The sequence below is a fragment of the Leopardus geoffroyi genome, chromosome C2 (assembly GCF_018350155.1).
Source record: "Leopardus geoffroyi isolate Oge1 chromosome C2, O.geoffroyi_Oge1_pat1.0, whole genome shotgun sequence".
Taxonomy (NCBI): domain Eukaryota; kingdom Metazoa; phylum Chordata; class Mammalia; order Carnivora; family Felidae; genus Leopardus; species Leopardus geoffroyi.
In genome coordinates, this window is record NC_059333.1 from 26,297,530 (window position 1) to 26,311,392 (window position 13,863).

The 13,863-nt window shown below is 40.2% G+C and overlaps 1 protein-coding gene across 5 annotated transcripts in view; it reads right to left on the bottom strand.

Annotated features, from left to right (window-relative positions):
- Positions 1–13,863, bottom strand: part of CXADR (CXADR Ig-like cell adhesion molecule) — a 57,100-nt gene that overhangs the window by 40,821 nt on the left and 2,416 nt on the right. For 2 of the 5 annotated variants that reach the window (XM_045501598.1, XM_045501597.1), the window contains one exon: positions 10,191–10,318. The exons of 2 other annotated variants lie outside the window; for them this stretch is intronic. In XM_045501598.1, coding sequence (XP_045357554.1) covers positions 10,191–10,293 — 103 coding nt within the window. In that variant the 5' untranslated portion in view covers positions 10,294–10,318. Of the gene's footprint in view, positions 1–3,803; positions 3,921–10,190; positions 10,319–13,863 lie in introns of those variants that run through there. One more of the 5 variants, XM_045501600.1, reaches the window with a different exon arrangement.

The window sequence follows — 13,863 nt, forward strand, 5'->3', positions numbered from 1 at the left end:
TATTTATTTATTTTTGAGAGAGACCACACGCATTCATATGTGTGTACACGCAAGCAGGGGGGAGGGAGGGTGCATGCAGAAAGTGAAGGAGAGAAAAAGAATCCCAAGAAATAGATTCTGACAAGCGTGGATTTGGATATGGGGTCCAAACCCACAAACCGTGAGATCATGACCTGAGCCAAAATCAAGAGATGCTTAACCGACTGAGTCACCCAGGTGCCCCAAGGGTTACTATTTTAACGTTAAGAAATAAACTGGGTAAATCAGGAACTGGTATGTTTAAGGGACATGTTGATCAGGACAAGTATAACTCTGTTGTGTGTGTCTGATGACAAATACTACAGATGCCTGTGTTAGCAACCAACTCACTGGGATATTCCAAACTGTGCAAAAATGCAACTCCTAGAACACCTGGCTGGCTCAATCAGCAGAGCATGTGACTCTTGATCTCAGGCTCATGAGTTTGAGCCTCATATTGGGGGTACTAGTTTACTGAAAAAAATTTTAAAATAAATAAATAAAATGTTTTTTTTTTTAATGCAACTGCTGTACTCTTAAATCATTTCCTTGATCCTACCTTCAACCTATGGCAACTTTCCTTCTCACGAGGAAGTTGATTGGGGATTAGCAATTTTTTTTTTAAGTTTATTTACTTATTTTGAGAGGAGGAGAGGGAGGGAGGGAGGGAGGGAGAGAGAGAGAGAGAACGCATGAGCAGCAGAGGGGCAGAGAGAGGGAGAGAGAGAATCTCAAGCAGGCTCTGTGCTGTTGTCAGTGCAGAGCCCAACATGGGGCTTGAACTCACAAACTGAACCGTGAGATCATGACCTGAGCTGAAATCAAGAGTCAGATGCTTAACTTACTGAACCACCCAGGCACCTCAGAATTAGCAATTTTTAAAAGTCACCTACATAGTGAGTGTGTCTAGGGGAAAAAAAAAAAAAAGACATTTAAAATATGTTAATATCAGTTAACTGCTCCAACTAGGCCTTTCAATATTGCCGGAGGAGAGAAGAAAACACTTACAGGAAGGTAGAAATTATGCTCTTAGCTGTCTACCGGTTTTAACTGTTTAATTCCTATATGGGCTACCCAGTACAGTATGTTAATATGTACTTAGAGCTAAGAATACTGACGGTCAGATAAGTTAATTAAGAATGAAAAATGACACTGAGTATACTTACATGCTTTTCTATGCAGTTTTTTAAATATAAATTTTCAGCTCCCCACTCGCAAGGAGAAATAAAAAGTACCCAGGAAATAAACAGAGATGTTTATCTTAACAATAAACAATAACTAACAGTGACTGAGATTATGTGTCAGGCACTTTTCAAAAGTGTATACATATTTTTTAAAAAAGGTGTATACATATTAACTCTTTAAATTCTCTTTGAAGGAGGTACTACTATTATCCCCATTTTACAGTGAAGAAATCAAGACACTGAGAGGTATCTGGGCTACTACGGGGAGCAAGATGTTCCCACACTTATCCTGTTGAGTTGAAGGCCACCAGTAAACATCCTTGAACACAGACATCTTGTTTTAAAAATCAGTATGAAATACAAGAGTAGGTTTTAGACCCCACTCCAATCACTATGGTGGAGGAGAGTTTGAAGTTCACACTTTCCTCTGCTATACAAAACTTCCAAGTGACTCAGTTTGTTAAGCGGCTGGCTCTTGATTTCAGTTCAGGTCATAATGTCACAGTTCGTGGGATAGAGCCCCATGTCTGGCTCAGCACTGACAGCACAGAACCTGCTTGGGATTCTCTTTCCCTCTCTCTGCCCCTTCAACTGCTCTCACGCACACATGTGTGCCTGGCTCCATTCTCTCTCTGAAAACAAATAAACTTTAAAAATTGTTTAAGACAAAAGATTTTAAACTTATCTCTACATCCAACGTGGGGCTTGAACTCAAAACCCTGAGATCAAGAGTTTCATGCTCTACCAACTGAGCCAGCCAGGCACCCCTGGGTGAACCTTTTTTTAACAAGGAAATAAATACCAGACTAGGAATCTGTTGTCATTTGTCACAAAACAGTAACAATAACAAGAAACCCATTATCATTTTGAACATGTTGTTGCTTCTTTAGGGCTCAAACATAAATTAAGGGTACTGAACCAAAATGTCTACTTCAGATCTAAATATGTCCTAATTTTAGGGGCACCTGGGTGGCTCAGTCGGTTAAGCGTCCGACTTCAGCCAGGTCATGATCTCACAGTCCGTGAGTTCGAGCCCCGCATCAGGCTCTGGGCTGATGGCTCAGAGCCTGGAGCCTGCTTCCGATTCTGCGTCTCCTTCTCTCTCTGCCCCTCCCCCGTTCATGCTCTATCTCTCTCTGTCTCAAAAATAAATAAACGTTAAAAAAAAAAAAATTAAAAAAAAAAAATAAATATGTCCTAATTTTAGATAATCAATCAACCAACAAGAAGTCTTCCCCTGACATCCATCTCCTCCCCTTCTTCTGCAACTCAAAGGTAGTAAGTAAGAAGTAGTTCTGAGCTCACTTAAATGTGCAGACATTTCTGAAACATTTGCATACTGAATTATGGAAACAGTTCTGTCCATTAATAGCATTGGCTCCAAAATAAGATTTGGGTTCAAATTCATGTTGAGCTTACTAAATGCTTGGTAAGTTTCTAGCCTTTTTAAGTCCGTGTGTTTCTCCCTTACAATGGGAATCAATACGGGCGCCTGGGTGACTCAGTCAGTTAAGTATCCAACTTGGGCTCAGGCCATGATCTCATGGTTGGTGACTTTGAGGCCCGCATCAGGCTCTGTGCTGACAGCTCAGAGCCAGGAGCCTGCTTTGGATTCTGTGTCTCCCTCTCTCTCTGCCCCTCCCCTGCTCATCATACTCCTGTCTCTCTCTCTCCCAAAAAATAAACATTAAAAATTTTTTCAAAAATAAAATGACAATCACTAATAATAATGCCTACTTCATTGTAGGAATTAAATAAAAGAATGTATGTAAAGCTTTTAGAACAGTTCTAGCGCAACATGGTATCATCTTTCAATAAACAACATCTAATATGACAATTCACTGTCATCCTATAACACTATGTCACTTCTAGGACATAAACTCCTGTAGTGTTGGGAAGGTACTTTAAAAAATTTTTTTTAACGTTTATTTATTTTTGAGCTGTCAGCACAGAGCCCGACGCGGGGCTTGAACTCACGGACCGTGAGATCATGACCTGAGCCGAGGTCGGACACTTAACCGACTGAGCCACCCAGGCGCCCCAGGGAAGGTACTTTTTAATCTTTTATCACTCACACTTAGCTATGCCTTCCATACAGGACGAACTTAAAATCTGTTTTGTAAATAAATGACACTGAAATGTATCCACTAGGTTTGACAAAAAGAACACCACTGGTGACCTAGGCCAAATCTGATTTAGTGATGGCTTTGGGGAGTTGCAATGGAATACAGCTAACTACAAAGGTTGAGATGTGTGACTAGACACAGAAGTAGAAGCCTACTGTTTTAAGGAACTGGCTCTCAAGGGTAGGAGGAAAGTGGCAGAGTATGATGTGTGGTCAATGAAGAGTTGTTGTGAAATGGGAAATGTAGAGCATGTTTATATAAGTCAAAAGGAAAGAGCAAATAGAATGAAAGAGGTTTAAAAATACACAGAGCAGAACCCTCAGAAACTGAAGGATCAAGACCCCAGAAAGAATGATGCCTAGAAAATAAGAAATAAGACAACCTTTAAATAAGAATGGAGGGAAGGAGTTAAGAGGACAGTACAATTACGGATAAGCTTATTCACTAAGGTACAAGAAATTAAGGGAATTTGTACCTGATAGCCTCTATTTCCTCTGTGACAAAGGAGGCAAACAGCATTTACTTAGAATAAAAGAGGCAGAAAAAAATGTGGGCAGAGGGTTTTGGAAGGCAGGTTCAAGTTCTGAAATACCTGTGAAAGGAATGGGGAAAGAAGTGAGAGACTGCAGAATGGTACCACAAGTCCAAATGATACAAGCTCATAGTCGATGAAGCTGAGCAAAGATCTACATACTGACCTTACCATACCCTTTTCTCTAGTTTTATGGATTTGAAAATTTCCGTAATTAAAATGTTTTCTAAAAATGATGTGGCACTAGGGCGCCTGGGTGGCTCAGTCGGTTGAGCGTGTGACTTCAGCCCAGATCCTAATCTCGCAGTTGACAAGTTCGAGCCTGGCGTCAGGCTCTGTGCTGACAGCTCAGAGCCTGGAGTCTGCTTCGGATTCTGTGTCTCCCTCTCTCTCTGCCCCTCCCCTGCTCATGCTCTGTCTCTCTCTGTCTCAAAAATAAATAAACATAAAATAGTAATAATAAAAAAAAGGGGATGTAGCAATATGCACCCCCCAGAAGAGCCAAAATGATAAAAGGCTTTGATGGGGACATGGAACAATGGAAACTCACACACTCTATTGGTGGGAGTGTCAACCTGCACGATTAACTCTGGAAAACTGTGCAGCCGTTTCAACTAAAGCTAAACACAGGTATTATCTATGGGACCCCAGAAACAACATTCACAGGTAGAGAAATGTGTGCAAATGTGCACTGAAACATATGAATGAGAAAGTCACAGCAACATTTTTCACAACAGCAAAAAATTGGAAAAAAATGTCCAGCCACAGTAAAATGGGTAAGTCAATTGTGATATCGCCGCACAATAGAATACCATGTAGCAATGCAAACAATCTACAGCTACAAAAAATGAATGATCTTACAAACATAAGTGAAAGTTACACCAAAAAAACCCCCACAAAACATATATTGTATAATTCCATTTCTATAAAGTGTTAATACTAACCTACACTGTTAGAAATCAGAAGAGAGTGAAGAAGTGACTGGAAAAGGCCGGGGACTTGAGATATGTCAGTAGACAGAAATGATACTGTTTTGAGGAACTTGGCTCTCAAGGGTAGAAAGAAAGTAGCGGAGTATGATGTGTGGTCAGGGAAGAGTTGTTGCGAAATGAGAAATGAGGGTTATATTCTATTTCCTACTCAGGGTAAGAATTACACGGATGTTTCTGTTTTGTGATAATGCTCTCACCTGTACACCTGTAAATAATGCTCTAAACTTTGTGCTTCTCTATGCATAAATGGCATACTTGAGATAAAAGGTTTACTTTTCTTCTTTAATTTTTAAAATTTAGGTAAACTCTACCCAACATGAGGCTCAAACTCATGACCCCAAGATTAACAGTTGCATGTTCTACCAACTGAGACAGACAACCCTAAAAGGTTTACTTTTAAAGACATTTTAAAAGAGCTGAATGAGTTAGAGACAAAAGTTACTTTTATTTTGTTTTTGTTAAAAAAATCACGTCCCACTGCTTTATAAATGGACTTTATATATTAAAGAAAAAAAAAAAAAGTCTAGCCAAAGTGGACAATAAAGTCTCTCCAATGTACACAGCTGAGCATCACAGTCCACAAGCAGGACCAAAGAAACTGGCCTGGAAGATCAATCCATATCAGAGATGAGAACTGAGGTCTGACCAGGGGACCCTGGATTATTAAAGAAATTCTTGTTTTAAAGTAACCAGAAGTGGGGTAGAGGGTGGTTAAAGGCCTGAAGATCTCACTGATAGCAAGAAGGTATGACAGAATTTCAGGAAAGCTCTAGGTGCCAATGACCACAGAGTTCAAGATTTCAGAAGAAAAAGTATAAAGAGAGGGTTACCTAAGTAAACTAGAGAGAAAATCACTGTATTTGAGAGGTCAAGGAACTGCTATGTAAGAATGGTGGAAGAATGAACTGTAAAAATGCAACATAATGCTGTGATGGGGGCAGGACAGGAGTATGAGGTAAGGCATTTCTCAGTCATTGTGAAGAAGCAACCAGAAGTTTGGTATAAGGAGAGGGCAGGAGTCTCAAGGTTGAAGGGCTAAGACACAAGGTCGAAGGAGGGGAAAGTAGTGTGGAGAAGCCAGTGGGGCCCAAAGAGAATAACCAGAAAACCATACATTTTTATATCACGTAACATTTCTACTCTGATCCCCATCCTCCTCTGCTGAGAATCAGAGCTGGGGAGTAAGTGCCTGACTCGCTTCTCTGAACTGAAGCTTTCCTACAGTATCAGAATGGTGTCTTCTTCACATCTTCTGAAGCATCTGGCACAAAACCTCACCCACATGTACACATTATAATCTATTTACCCCAAAATGTCTTCCATAAGAATTGAAGTTCTGAATAAGAAATATTCGATATACATTATAAACCAGGGCCAGGGAAAACGTAAATTATAAAGGAAAGCCAGGGGAAATTAAGAAAGTAAACACGCAAGACAGATTTTCTGTCTTGGATTGTGACCCAACCCTTCTCCACCCTCTCTCCCCCCACCCTCTCCACACACACAAATACTCCTCTCAAGAAATTCAAATCTCAATTGCAATCAGAATTAAGTCTAAGCCTTTTGTAAAATTATGTTACCTTCCCCATGTTTTCTAATTTTAGAATTCTCTGGCAAAACAAACGCAAACGGCATATTTTGCCTTATGGGTAAAGTAGATCCATTGCCATGGTGAATACTTTCATCGCCTTCACAGAATATGCTCTGTTGTTAAAAATCTGCCTTTGCCTCCTTGCTCATAAAAACCTCAGGCTCTCTTCCCTTCCTTTAATTAACATGAAACAGGAAAAGTGAGTACTTGGCAACACACACACACACACACACACACACACACACACACACACCCCTCAGGTGAAATGTGTTAAAAAGATGAGCTCACAGTAAGTAAGAAAGCAAAGAAATAGATATAACAGCAAAACGAGCAAATAATATTATCTCCTTATGGAAAATCCTGAAGGTAAGAAAAAAAGGGTTCATTACAATAAGAAAATCATCTCCGTTGTAAGCATGTCTAACTTGATTGCCTCAATACTGGCATTAATTCCTTTCTAATATCCCAAAGTGAATTCAAATTTCCCTAGCAACCATCATCAGGGGCCATTCTGTCCTTATTTTCCACCTTTCCATAAATGCATTTATTGCCCTCACAGGCAAGTTAAAAATGTGATTTTGGTGCATGTATTTGTTTTTTCTGCCTCATACCTAAGATGTAAATGCATATAGCAATCAAATAAGGGCAGCTAATATAGTTTTGTGCATGGGTAACTACTGTTCTCATAATTTAAAGAAAGTTAGCTAGCATGTTACCAATAAGAATACTATGGATACAAATAATAACATAATTATCTCATAAGAACACTACACCCATGTTTGTTCAGTTAGCAGGATGTTCCGAGACTAGTTATGTTAGAAGGTGACTGGAACTAAAACTTCAAATTCTAGACGTGCGCTGACCACCAGGATAGCTGCTAGCCACATTTGGCTACTGAGCACTTCAGACATGGCTGGTGCAAACTGAGACGTGTGTAGGTCAAATACTAACCAGATTTCAGAGAATGAGTGAGAAAAAAAAATTTTAATCTTATTAATGTTTAATTTGATCATATGGAACTATTTTGTATATACTGAGTTAAACAAAATATATATTTTCCGAAGAACTGTATTGTCTCACAACTCTGGACTCAAATATTTCTACAAGGTACAACCTGGTAGGGCTCAGGAGCCCGAGAGCTCCAATTCCATCTAAATCCCACCACCCCTGTGACATCCATAGATATGCTTAAGGCAAGCCAGAAAAAGGAACAAAATATATATTCAAATGAATTTCACTTTTTCTTTTTACTTTTAAATATGGCTACCAGAAAACTTTAAATTACATATGTGTCTTGCATTATATTTCTACTGGACAGCACTGTTTAGACCAATGTGACAATTTATTGGACTTAATTCCTATAAATTAGAGTAATACAAACTGTTCTTCCTACCCCAAGGATGTCAGAAGAGAAGACCCAAATGAGATGGGTGTGAAATTGTCTTAAAAAATAAGGTACCTGGGTGGCTCAGTCGGTGAGCATCTGACTCTTGATTTCAGCTCAGTTATGTCTCACAGTACGAGAATTTGAGCCCAGCGTTGGGGCTCCTCGCTGACAACACCCGGAGCCTACTTGAGATTCTCTCTCCCTCTTCTCTACCAACCCCCACCCTCAGCTCGAGCGCATACTCTCAATCTCTCTCAAAATAACTAAACTCAAAATATATGGTACATCATAACTATGCATCGTGGTTCAGTGTGATGGTCTATAGTGACCGCAACATAGCACTGATTCAAATTCCAGTCCATGAAGTTATACAAACAATGCATATATTGGTATCTTTTATTGTAAAATATAAATTTAAGATTTCTATAATGTGTTTTTTGAAATAAAATACACGTGTATATTTAGCAGGGGGAAAAAAAGGTACAATCACTTTTCCAGCCCAGAGTTACCAGTAGGTTCTAAAAGTATCAGATTTCACATTGTGCCATCAAGTAGGTTAAAGACTCTTCTCAATTCTTACTGTACAAACTACCCAGGGCACAAAATACTCAAGAGTTTTTGTCTGGGCCATTAAGGAAAACCCCCATGGGACTCATCTGGTAGTCAAGAGTTCAAAGCTCTCTTCCCTGGGGAATCCAAGTGAGCCTGAGAGGGTCAGCTACAGTCACTCTAAGGATTTAACAAAGATGTGGCTGAACACATTTGATTCACTGTATCTGAATGTTTCTTGAGATTCCTTGAGAGCATGTGATCTGTGCAGCCAAACTACCCTTCCTTTGGAGAAACCTGTAAAACTCACACAAAACATACATTTACACTATAAAATGGTGAAGTCGTGATTACAATTAGTTACTGTTTCTTCTTAAAATCTAAACAAATTTTTGTGTCTTAGAAGTAAATTAAATCAAAGCCATTCACATTCCAACTTATAAAATACCTCTGAAAGAATGAAAGTGATTTCATAGTTTCACAGGAAATTTGCATTGTCTCAGTTAACCAATTAACAATGGTTAATTTGACTGTTAATCCTTTTTCTCACCAACTATCAAAGGACAAACTAGACCATGCCTTGATCTCATACTTACCCTAAAATAGACTATTATCTCCCTCCCTTATCCTACCTTCTCTTTGTCAACAAGGCAGACCACAGTCTTTTCTTCTACAGCACACTGCTAATTAAAATTGCAAATAATGCTGAGTCAAGTTAAGGCCTTTAATGCTTAAACTCTAATTGGCTCTTTATTAGAAACCAGGAAGAGTGAGTCAATGAGGTGAGGGAAGAAAGGTGACAGAAAAGGCCTGTGTAAAAGCACAAAAGAGAAATTGTCTCTTTAAGTCACCATTTCACCAGTGAATGTAGAAACATTTTCAGCTTTCTTTGCATTTTTTCAGAGACCGTAATGGATTCAACAGACTGAACAACTTACAAAGCAATACCAATAATAGACCCCCAAAGAGATCACCAAACCATGAACTCCAAACCAGCTCCCCCAACAGCTCACTTCACCATGCCAGGGTGATGTTTTCCAACCCCTTCACATTCCACTGTTTGTCATTTCTGCAACCCCCCCCCCCAAATGTGGAGTAGAAAATGAGTAGGGAACCACCACTAGAAAAGGTTGTTGCTTTTTACTTATATTTCGCACCACACTCCTAATAGAAACCAGTCTAATTCCAACACCAATGTAACAATTATTCTAGAATATTAGATTTGTTTTCTTAAAAATACATAAGATAGATGAAAAACAGCAGGATAAAGCCATAAGTTCTTTTTAATTACATAATTTTTAATTATGTTCTGGGTTACTTTATCATTTTACAAATGTATTTTTTTAATGTTTTATTTATTTTTTGAGTGTGTGCGTGCAAGTGGGGGAGGGGCAGAAAGAGAGTGGGAGAGAGAATCCGAAGTGGGGTCTGCACTGACAGGGTGACAGCAGCAAGCCTGATGTGGGGTTCAAACTCATGAATGGCAAGATCATGACCTGAGCTGAAGTCAATTACTCAACTGGCTAAGCCATCCAGGCACCCCATGGGCTACTTACTTTATCCATTTCTTGCTGGCCACCAAATAAATGAACCAAAAATTCCCACTATCAATTCTTGCCTTTATTTAATTACACCTGATAATGATTTGTACAAAACAGAGGAAAGGTAGAAACAACATGATTGGGAGAACAGGCTGCAACAGGAGATTACAATGAGACGGTGTTAACACAAATTCACTCCATTACCGAGCGCAGGGCAAAACGGACACACACAGCTTGCCTGTGCAGGGTACGGAGCCCACCCCTGCTCACCTCTTCTGTGAGGAACATACTCTCCATCTTCAAATGCTCTTTCCTTCCAGGTCTTTTTCCACAAGCCAACAAACATCAATTCCTGTCTAGAACATTTTCCCATTTAATTAGCATGGGCTGTGCATACACTGGGAACAAAATATGGAATCAACAGACAATCCTTGACATCATGAAATGTACAGTCTGGTCAGGAAAAACAAGTACAATAAAGGCCCACCTGACAAACATTAGAACACACTCCAGTAATGTAATGTGCTTGGAGTAGGGAAAAATTCACTTAATCAAAGGCCAACGAAGCTATTTCAACCATCTTAAGAGGTGATAACCTGGACTACGAGTAGTGGCTGGAGGGATACAAGTGACTTAGAAAGTGACTGGATGTAAGCAGATGAGAAAACAGGAAGAGTCAGTAAGGTACCCAGATTTCTGCCTGGGTATTTTGCTAGCTGAAAAAGCCACTTAACGGGAGAGGGAACAGTCGTTATGTAGACAGGTTCAATTGGAGGCACCTGCAGAAAGTCGAAGCAGGGATGTCAAGTGGGTGGTTTCAAATGAGGGGAAAAAGCTTGGGAGACAGACTAGAAATAGATTGGAAGCTGTCAAGACATAAACACGAACTGAAGCCATAAACTGAGGAACCCCAATATTTAAGGTACAAGGAGGAAATGGTGCACAAAGGAAAATAAGGAACAAGGTTCTAAGTCTGGGTGGCTGGAAGGTAAGGGAGTCCTTAGCTGCTTAGCTTCTGCTACTGTCCCTTGGAATGAAGGTCATTTGTGCAATGTTTCACTGTCAAGACAACTGCAAACGCTAAGCGTGTTTTTCATTCTTTACTTACCTGATGCCCACTCCTTAATATATGAAAATCCAGCTGTACTCTATCCCCTACAGAAAACTGTCCTCCTTATGGAATCAAGAACTTCCTGAATGTCGCCAATAATCTCCCAATGGTAAGACCCACTGGCCTCATTTCTACATCAGTTTCTGGGATACCCTCATCCCATAGTTCTCCTACATGCCCCCCCATCACTCCTCATTATTCACCCTCTGTTTACTTATTAGATGTTGATGCTCTCCAGTGTCACATTTCACCATCTCTCCTAGTCCTACCAGCTTTTCCTGGTTAACCTTACACAGATGCCACCTATCAGTGGTGATTCTCAATTCTCTATCACCAAACTTTGTCTTTCCTGAGATCCAGTCCTTTGTTTCAATCTTCCTAATAGGTATTTTTTACCTCCATTCCCTTCGGGCTCCTCAAATATCACCTGTCTCAACTTAAGCTCATTGGTCATTTCCCCTAAAACTTGCTCCTTTTTTCTTTACCCTCTGTTGGTTAGTGACTTCACCATTCTCCCAAAGCCAGAAATCTTACTGCTTCGCTCCAACTTTGTCTTGCAACCAACCAGGTATCAGGTTTCACTGCATTTCCCTTAAAACTTTTCACACCAGAGGAAGCCCAACACAACTCTTGTGTTTTTGTTTTTTTTAACAGGGACTGCTTATGTGTAGATCATCCCAGATAGCTTCCTGTATCAGATCTATTGGTTCTATCTGCCTCCAGAACTGCCTCCAGGTTCATCATTCAAGAGAATAATCTCAGTGTATAATCTCACTTTTTTAGTGCCTTCACAAGTTTCTTTGTACCACCAAGGAGGGTGGCAGCACTTGACAGCTGTCCATCATCTTCATCTACTAAGCTCCTGGCACAGCCTTAGATCTTCACCCACCCACAGTGTGGTCACTGGTTAAAAGGCAAAATCTCAGGCCTCACCCCATATTTTCTTATAAGAAAGACTCAGGCGCACATCAAAACTTTGAGAAGTGCTGGTTAGATGCTCTAATGCACTGAATTTCTCACCTCCCACAATACATTATATCCTTTTAGAACTCCATGACTTTGCAAAAGCTGTACCATCTGCTGGGAATGTCCTATCAAACCTTTGCATCTACTACTGTAAGGGCGCCTAGTATAGGCACAGTACATAGTAGGCCATAAATATTTGAATGATTGGATCATTAATCAATTAATTAACGGATGAGTTCAGCTCCAGACTTGCACAGTGTAAGGTACTAAAGTGCATTCGGATGGAATGTGAATGTTAAGCAGTTGGAAACAGTGGCCCAGAATTCAAAGGAGAGGTAGGCTGAGCTGGCATTATTTTTAAGTCATTAGCAACTGTTTGGAGGTTACAGTAATGGGTAGATGAGGTCACCCAGGTCTAAGATTGAAAGAAGAGGACTATGGGCCAAATCTTGGGTAAGGTTGACATTTTAGGGACCTTCTGTAGAAGTCAATGAAGAGCAAGTTAACAGGGTGGGAAAGAACCAAAAAGAAGTTCCAAAAGATAAGCGGATTTGGAACATGGTGATTGTTACCTTTGGCAACTAAAGTGGAACAGAACAATGAGATCAAAGATAAAGCAGAAGCTTAACTTTAGACTAAAAACTGAATGAGACAAGGCTATTGGAACGATCACTAGAAGGACCATCTTTATTTGATGAGAAGGGAAAGAGAGAGAGAGAGAGAGAGAGGGAGGGAGGGAGGGAGGGAGAGGGAGAGAGATGGAACCGATGAGAGCAACGTCATATACACAGGCGTAGTGGTAAAAAAAGCTGCAAACTTTTAGCCACACAATATTGCTGAACATTTGCTATTTGCCACATACCACAAGCTAACTAACACTGGGACTGTAACAAGAACACAGGTCATGCCCCTGCCCTCTGACCTAGTGCAATGAGATAAACTGAGTGACTGATGGACACCCCACAACGAGCAGGGTAAGGAGCCAATCTAACGTGGCTTGCCTCTGAGGAGGGGTGACTTTTTTTAGGTGGTTGGTATAACAGCCAAAATGTGAACAGTAAGAGACATATATAGAGGAGATAAAGTTCCCGCTTAATCTTCATATATTTTATGCAAAGGAAGACTTCCGGAAAGCAAAATGATAAACATTTCACTTTGCTCAACAACTCTGCGGTGGTAGGATCCCTACTATTGACACATAAAGCAACTGAGGCACACAGAAAGGACAGGGGCCTGCAGCCATCAAATGACTAACAAGCGGTAGGTAGACAAGTAATTTTTAGTTTCACTCATGCTGACAGTGTGAGAAACAGCAGCCCCCCAAACTTTAACAAGATCCCCAGGTGATGCTGATGCTGCTGGTACATGGGCCACGTCAGTTTTACAACACTAAGCCCTGACTCCCCGTGTCTTCATAATGGTGCCAGGAAGCATTCAACTAAAATAAAAAAAGTAAAGGGCTAATAACAGAAGACTTCAGTATTTGGCACACAGCAGGTTCTTATTACATGACAGATAACCAGTGACAAAAATTTAGGATGTCAATCAGAGGTAATCAAAGAGGAAAGAGGCAAAATAACATGGTGGTAAGAGCAAGGATTAAAGAGGAAGTTTGTGACCTTGGCAAATTAAGTTATATAACTATTCTATGCCTCAGTTTCCTCACATGTACAATAGGGACCATTGTAATACACACCCTCTAGGGTTACTAGGTAGATGGAGTATATGTAAAGCCCTTAACAGTGTCTGGCATTTAATAACTGCTCAATCAAGGCTTTAATTTTACTACGATTGCTACAGCTATACTACCACTGCCACTATTATTAGTGTGACTTAGGTAGTATGACTTGCTGCTGGGTGGGTAAT